The sequence below is a fragment of the Dendronephthya gigantea genome, unplaced genomic scaffold (assembly GCF_004324835.1).
Source record: "Dendronephthya gigantea isolate DGI-Jeju-01 unplaced genomic scaffold, DenGig_1.0 000300F, whole genome shotgun sequence".
Taxonomy (NCBI): domain Eukaryota; kingdom Metazoa; phylum Cnidaria; class Anthozoa; order Malacalcyonacea; family Nephtheidae; genus Dendronephthya; species Dendronephthya gigantea.
The window spans coordinates 72,392-81,318 of record NW_021163310.1 but is presented as its reverse complement, the minus strand read 5'-3'; the positions used below and the strand labels follow the sequence as shown (position 1 = coordinate 81,318).

The 8,927-nt window shown below is 36.1% G+C and overlaps 1 protein-coding gene across 1 annotated transcript; it reads right to left on the bottom strand.

The window, feature by feature from the left end:
* Positions 1–271: 271 nt before the first annotated feature.
* On the bottom strand, positions 272–2,234 carry LOC114541657. The gene is made up of 2 exons (XM_028561453.1): positions 1,217–2,234; positions 272–1,050 (listed from the first exon to the last, which is right to left on the bottom strand). The coding sequence occupies exons 1-2, from the start codon at positions 2,232–2,234 to the stop codon at positions 272–274; spliced, it is 1,797 nt and encodes a 598-aa protein (XP_028417254.1).
* Positions 2,235–8,927: the final 6,693 nt, after the last annotated feature.

The window sequence follows — 8,927 nt, the reverse complement described above, 5'->3', positions numbered from 1 at the left end:
TCTTCGTTTGTTTTGGGATCTTTTTGCGTCAATATGGCAGATAAACCAACGCGACTTGCATCCACCAGGATTGAGGTTTCTTTGGATGTATCGAAATGGCTCATAACTGGACTGTTAGTCAGAGCACTCTTTAGGTCTTCATATGCTTTCTGGTGTGTTGTCGTCCATGTAAGACGAGCGTTTTTTTGGGTCAACTTTCTGAGTTGCTCTGTAATGGTCGCATAGTTTTTGATGAACTTAGCGCTGTAGTTAGCCATTCCTAATAGACTTCTCACTTCACCGACTGTTGTTGGTGGTTTTGATTGGCGAAAGCGTCAACTTTCTTGAGGTCTAGACTAACACCTTGTTCTGTGAATACCAGTCCAAAGAACTCAAGATTCTTTTTGAGGAATTTGCACTTTTGTAGATTGAGAGTCAGGTTACTCTCTTGCAGACGTCTAAGTACTTCTTCTAACGCTTGGTCATGTTCCTTTCGAGTATTTCCAAACACGATGATGTCATCTGCGATGTTTTTAGCTCCTTGAATTCCTTGTAATGTCTCCTGTAGGGTGTGTTGGGTGAGTTCCGCTGTAGCATTTGTGCTGTAGTTTAATCTTTTATAGCGGTATAAGCCGAGATGAGTGGAGAAAGTTGTTATTCCCTGAGATGCTGCGTTCAGCTCCAGTTGATGGTAGGCTTGAGTTAGGTCAAGTTTAGAGAAAAACCGAGCTCCGTTAAGCTCAATAGAGACAGCTTCTAGAGTGGGTATGGGATGTCTAGTTCTCTGAATAGCTGTATTTGCTACTCGCATATCTACGCACAATCGAATCTTATCGTCACGCTTTGGGACGACGACGACGGGGAAAACCCACTCCGTTGCAACTCCTTCAGGAATTCTCTCAATGATGTCATCCCGTTCTAATCTGCGTATTTCATCTTCAATTTTTCCGCGTAAATGGAACGGTGCTCGGCGCTGCGGTTGTGCAACTGGTGAAATGGTTTCATCGATAACTAATTCGATTTGTTTGTTCTTTAGTTTCCCAAGTCCACGGAACACAGGGCCATGTTTATCTAGGATGCGTGCGAGGTTTTTATCGCTCGTTGTTGGTGTGATTTTTTAACGTTCTGTTTCCTTGTTTATCTGATTTAAATGAAGACTTACGAGCCCAAGTTCTTGTGCAGTTTCAGAACTAAGTAAACAACCGCCGTCGTCAGAAGTAACAAATATGGTAGCTACCCATGAATTTGTGTTTCGACTCTGCTAAAACGCGGAATTTTCCTTCCATCTTCACAGGTGTTGTGGAATTGAAGGGATATGCTTTCACGGATGTTGGCTGAAGTCGGATATCACGCAGTTGTTGGAACGTGTGTTTATCGATTACATTTATGCTTGACCCCGTATCAATGGTCATTTTTACTCTTTGTCCATTGAGAGAAATTGACGTTTGCGGATGTTTTTGTTTGTTGTTGACTGGTCGTAGGTCTTCGCGTGGATTACCAGTTTGTCTATTTTCTCGCTTGCTGCTACTGCGGCACTGGCTAGCAAAATGGTTTAATTTACCACAATTGGCACATGTCTTGTTTTTGGCAGGGCACGGTTTGTTGGTGTGAGGGTAGCTGCAGCCACAGTAAAAACATGTCTTATTGGATGTCTTGTGTTTTGTTTGTTTCACGGTCGGCGTTTTAACTGCTTGAATATTGCAGCTGTCTAAATGTCCTTCAATGTCAGCTGCTCGCGTCTTGCTTATTTCTTCGCAACTGGCTGCGAGCAGAAGATCTTTTAAAACATACTTGGGGTCTCGCAACGCTTGTTTACGCACGCGACTTGACTTTCCTCCAATAACAATTTGTACCATAATTTCGAACTTTACATCTGAAAACTCACAGTTTTTTGACAGCGTTCGTAGACGCGTGTGGTACTGATCTATCGTTTCCGTGTCGCTCTGTTGTGCTTGTCGAAATTTGTAGACTTCGTATAATCGATTTTTTTGAGGCTCGAAGTATTCGGTGAGAAGTTCCGTCGCTTTATTGAAGTCGTCATCGTTACCAGGGTCTGGAAAGTGTCGAAAGATTTCCCGTATTCGCTGTCCTGCTTGGTATAAAAGTAATGCTCGTTGGCGTGTCTTGTTTGTAATTTCGCTCGCCGTTAGAAATATTTTGAAATCTGCTAACCAGGTACGCCATTTAGCCGCTATATTTCCTCCCGCGTCAGCATCAGGGTCAAACGGTGGCATAGGCGCGAGATATGTCCCCATTATAATATGTTTTAATCACTTGTTTTACACTGCATGAAAAACCGCGTATTCACAGGTGAATACGTGCGAATATGAGTTCGAATATGGTCCATATTCACACGTATTCACAGATATTCACTGTGAATATCCTCGGAATATTGGGGGTATTCCGATGTGAATACCTGTGAATAAAACACACCGCGTATTCTGACCTAGAATACCTTCGAATACTCTGTGAATATTTTTCAAGACCAAGTATTCACACTTCGGCATACAAAATGTGATTGTACGCATGAATACGGGATAATCAACGAGTTATATTGTGTAAATATTGCAGGAAATGCGTTTATATACCACGGAATAGGCAAAGATTGTTTCAGTTCAATGCCGGTGTCAACTGTTGTCCAGAATTTCTTCTCATCACGGTCACAAATTGAAATTGCACTTGATTTGTTTAGGCGACAGACAATAAAGAGAATAAATGTTACCAAACGCACGATGATTTTTATTTGATTAATTTTTTTGCTGCCGCAGGGATGTCGAGTATCGTATATCCTCAGTCGATGAGCGCTGAGTAGCCTCGTAAGTCGTAAAAAAGCTGTATAAAAAGAGAAATATCCATCAATTTCTTTAATTACCTGTGTAAAAGAAGTTATATATAAAAAAATACTTTTATTTTTGCTTGGATACGTAAACACATGGGTAGAAAGTTGATGATTCTGTATCGTCAAAAGCATCCGTAATATATACAGTTCAGTGTTGGGAAATCGTAGGAAATTTCCTTTGGGAAATTTCCTCTTCGACATGTTAGTGACAATTTTTGCGCCAAGGAATTGCGGCGAAATTGCGAATAAATGGCGAAATTCGGAGGTCGTATAACAATAACAAATAAATGTCTTTAAATGATTCCTCGCAAAAGTTGTCAGTTCCCTACAGTTGTCCACTTGTGTTTACAAAACGATAACATGGCACAAATGTCAATTGGTTTCAACCAGGGCGCTTATATATAATGCGTGGTTTCAACAGAAGTTCAAGCTGTTCAACTTTGAATTGTTAAAGATGTTCGCGATGCCCCAAAATAATTCTTGTGGCGGCGCTAAAATCAGGTAAGTTATTTAATAATAACAAGAGTTATGTCATACTATAGTCCTGAAACAACACAACACAACAACAATAGTGCGAGGCCAACGCTTTTACGGCTGGGCTCATCACTTTTTTTGTTTTTATTAATATAAATAGATTACGATTGTGTTTATTGTAGCTAATTTGTACACAGCTAACTGTACCTGCTTGTAAATAAATAAATTGTATGATGGTTTTCATCAATCCTACCTCCATCACACACTAATTATAGTAGGTACAAATGTTTGCCATTTCAAAGCCATACTCAACACAAACAAAATTTAAAAGTTTGCCAATACTGAAAAGGGACATTACTTTCTTACCTACCACAAATATTCAGAAAGCTGCTGTAATCATAACTTTAACATAACATAACCCTTAGATAGACGTTTCAAGATGCATTGAAATGAGGTGCATTGGTGCATTTCATGAGGGTTTTTTATATTTTAGGCAAAATTTATATATTATAGATATATATTGTTATATAATTGTCACAGAATAGCTAATGATTGATTGCCAAAAGATTGAAATCTTAACAATCAGCTGCCCAAAGACAGAAATCTTAACAGCTTAGAAATCAAAGCCAGACTGTGTTTTTTAGTTATATATAATACATATTTTTTAACAAAATAATGGCCTATATTTTTCCTTTTAGCATATATGAATTATATTTACACTAATATTTACCACAGAATAGCTATTGAACTGGTTGCCAAAAGATAGGAATCTTAACAACCAGCTGCCCAAAGACAGAAATCTTAACAGCTTAGAAGTTCATGCTAGACTGTGTTTTTAAGTGAAGCCTTTTAACATTGCCCTCATCATAATTTATAACTGAGACTGTTTACTGATTTTTTGCAATTACTTTTCCGTACATAAATTATAATCACAATACTTAAAGAATATACCATTAAAGTGTAGATGAGTTTACTACAGCTTCTCGATGTTTGCATACTAGGAGTAGCTATGTGTATATACAGCTTTAAGTTCATGGAAGAATTTGTTTCCATTTTTACCCTAATTGATTAGCTTCCAAATTATATGAATGGTGTGTACATTGTACATTGTACATATACATTCTCCTAGGAATATTATAATTTCATTACACTGCATAAATTCTATGCACAACAATAAAAACAAATGGCCATGCATGCAACATCAGCTTTTACCATTATCATTAACCTTTCGGATAATAATCTATTATAGCTTAAGAAAGTTTATATGTATTTTGTTCAATAATTGCTTTAAGGTGGTTTTAATTGTTTTTAGCCATCAGGGGTTGCAAGATTGAGAAAATTCCCAAAAGAGTTGGCCTTAACTTTGCTAAAGATGAAGAGGATTTTTCACCCAGTGAAAGAAGTTCCTGATTCATTATCTGCTCACCTATAGTTTTTAATATCTTACCAAGTGAAAAAACATCACTTGCTTTGCTCAACAATTTACTATTAAGTATAATTTCTGACATACTCCAGGAGCAATGTTTCATATATACTAAAAAACATTGCTTATAAATTAACAATCAGCTGATGAAAGATTGAAAATCATAACAGCTTAGTAGAAGTTCATGATAGGCTGTGTTTTTGCTACATATTTTTGAACAATTTGTGATGTTCCAATAATATTTTATAAAATGTGAAATGTTGTAACCCATCACATGTACATGATCTGTTAAGGACTGTATAAAATTTAAATAATTGACTGAAATCTTAGTATTGCATTTGATCAACCTTGATAAAACACATTAACTGTGGATAAACCTACCATTGCAATGTGTATGACTGCTATTCAAATTAACATGGCAACCTAAAGATTATGCATGTTTGTTCATATTGATATTTTCCTTAATGGACAGAATTGAGGGACAATAAATGCCTAAACATTCGCACAGGCTGCGAACGCATAACCCATTAACCTCTTATCACCAGGTAATTTGTTAATAAAATGTTGAGATTACTCCCAACATGGTCATAGGGTATAGTCTATAGGCCGGCTATTGAATTCAACTGCGCGATATTTAGTCACTCACCGAAGAGGTCCCTTACGCACAAACAGTATATGCGTTTTCGGTTTTGAACAATAAAAAATCCTTCAAATACGGTTAATATTCGTTATCATTTTACACTTATTAGCGAACATAAGGTGCTGTGGAAATCGCGCCATGCAATCTCATTTCTATTTCGCGCATTTTCTTCATCAGACTTCGTGGGAATCGTAGCATACAAATACTCGCCGGCATGCTCTTTAACTGCGACCAGAGTTTCCAGACTTTACCAAGCCCTTGGCATCCTTCACTCTCTTCCCTTATTTATAAGCGCCAAAAAGATTTCTTACAGCCACAAACGCACGATCTCCTCGTTCAATGTTTATTAAACTCGAAAGCGCGCTTTTTGGTTTTTGCGCCAATTATTTAATAAAATTCCACTTCAATTTTTCAGCATTCAAAATAAAGTTTAAAAATGTCAGCTGATGAATTTATTTGAGGAAACACGGATTAAGTGAGAAGTGAGATATTCCAAGTGTGAATATTGGTCAGAATACGCGGCATATTCACGGCGTATTCACACTTAGAATACTGAAGAATACGATGCCGTATTCACACTAATATTCCATGTCGGAATACGCTTGCAATATGTGTTTTATTCACACCCGTATTCACATGTGAATACCTTGGAATACGGCGCTTTTCATGCAGTGTAGTCTTCGTCGCCAATGTAATTTTGCTTGTTTCTTACGCTTTCTCTATGTATGTTTCTATATCTCTTACATAACTAGACCCCCCCCCAATTAATGTCAATCAATCCCTTAATCAATATCAAGTCTATATTTAGCTATTACTGTCCGTGTCTATATATATATATATATATATATATATATATATAATATATTATATATATATAATATATATATAAATATATATATTATATATATATATTATATATATATATATATACATTAAAATAATATTATTATATTATTTAATAATAAGTAGTGTTTATTACAGAAAACATGTACCATTTTCAAAACAGCAGGAAAACGAGTGCTGTTAGGACATTGCATTAGAGCATTCTGACAGCTTTGTTCATGTTCCCTGGAAAACAACAGAATTATTAGATGTGAATCCAAGGGCACTTTGAGGTCTTTGCTGGTGTTTGATAATTTAAATGCTGACACTTACTGCTTGAATTCAGTTTTTCTTTGACTGGGCAACCTGTATAACAGAAATGTTTATAATTAATATTATAAGCAATTAGTAGTTTTAAACTACAATATTTTACCTGCAGAATTGACTTCATATTTTCTTTCATCTGTTGCAGAAGGCATACAGTCATATTTACAATGAACTAATAACTCACCAATCTGTTCCAACACCTGAATGAACGTGGTTTAAGGTGTGAATGATTTAGAGATGTTTGAGAGTTGGACTTCAATTTGCACAACCGATATCCAATTAAAGAATGAACATGTCATGTCAATATATCGTACCGCCAAGTTCGAAACAACAACAACCAGGTTACTGTTGTCAACAGGACAATGTTCTCCCTTGTGAAGAAGAACACAGCTATGACAGAATGAATGCTAGAAAAATTTATCCAAACACAAATAATAAGTGAGCTGTCAACAAAGTTGGAAGAACAAGATGCATGAACTAACAAAACAAGATACATGTTTTTTTCATGCTCAAGTATATGGTAAGAGGGTGTGCCGTTGAAAGAAAATTTAAACTTACTCCACATGAAGTTATCACAGGATCGTTGGACACATCAGAAAAAATAATTTAAAACAACTTCTCAGAACGCTTGTCAGCAAAGACAACAATCTCCTGCGGAAAAAGATTCTCTTTGATGAACTATATATTGATTACAGTAAAACACAGACTAGTGACTAGTATATGAATATTTGGGTTTTGAGTTGGTCATGTTACATACAAGAAAGATGCCTTGTGTCCTCTATTACTGTCAGAGTTACTCAGATTACTGCTCATTGAAGGATGTGATGAACAGGCTGAAACATTTGAATGCCGTCTTTGCCAACGCATGGAGTCTTCTGTTAATGACTGATGATTCTATGCAAAACAAAGGTTCAGGGCCATTAAAGATCAATATAACCAAACCATTGGTAGAGATTGAGTGATCACATTCTGGTGGCAAGCTCTTCAAATCTGCAGACCCTCTCTGAACGAGGTGGAGAGTGGAATTCTCCTTCTTGAAAGCTTCTCCCTCTTGCACAAGAAGATGTAATGGCTGAATAGGAACCAAAGGGAATAATTTTTCCTACAATTATGATATACAAGTACTATAATATTTAATTCCCGTCTGGTCCCTATTACTCCCGACAATAATTATTGCCGGGAGAAGCAAAACATCAAATATCTCAGCAAGTATTTGGGCTAAAGACCCCGGAATACCACTAAACGATAGCGGTTGAAACGATTATTTAAAATATATTCCAAGCAGCATATAGTTATAACTTGCATTTGAATTATAGGTGAAAACAAGAATCAAAATAATAGGTTGCTTTGTTATATCAAATCACTCACCCATATACTTTAGAACTTCCATATTATTTCGCTTTTTTCTTCTCGATTGTCTTCAAAATGTCTGAATTTTACATGTTATTATTCGTTTTTATACATTTTCCTATCAAGATATATCACAGGGAATAATTTTTCCAACAATTATGATGTATGATTACTATAATATCTAATTCCCGTCTGGCCCCTATTACTCCCCACATTATTGTCGGGAGAAGCAAAATATTGAAGATCTCAGCAAGTATTTGGCCTAAAGGCCCCGGAATAGCACTACACGATAGGGGGGGAAACGATTTTTAAAATAGCATATTCCAAGCAGCATATAGTTGTAACCTGCATTTGAATTAAAAGTTAAAACAAGAATCAAAATAATAGGTTGCCTTGTTACTCAAATCACTCACCGATAGCAAGCATATACTTTAGAAATTCCATATTTTTTCGCTTTTTTGCTTCTCTGTTGTCTTTAAAATGTCTGAATTTTACATGTTATCATACTGTTATAATTCTGATTAATTGTTTAGGTAGGATGTGCAAAAAAATCGGGAAAATAGCATTTTATAAGCGATAATATTGCTAAGCGGGTGCTTACGGCAAGCTCGAATGAGACCTAAGGGTCATATTACGCGTGAATATCATAGCTGTGAATAGCTATTTACAAATCGTCAATGTCGTATACAACTTGGTTGAAGGGGAACTCCATTTTATGAGCGAGTATCGTAAAACGCCATATTGCCACTGAAATTTGCAATGTTTATCCTTGAAATTTACTACATTTGCGAGTTTGTCAGTTTGTTATATTTACTATTATTCCATGCCATGCCCAATTTGACAATATTCTGAAAGGTTCAGTAGTTAAATGTACCACAGAATTGAAATGCTGCAACAGTTTGAAAGATTTACTTGCATTTAAGTTCCGACTTTCATGTTTGATGGGGTTATAAAGCTGGTGGAAAAAAAGCATTTAAATAACGATTGCACTGATGATTGTGAACTTGATGAGAAAAATATTCGAACAAATACACTCATATACTGTCATATATTGGCTTGGAATATGTTCCAAA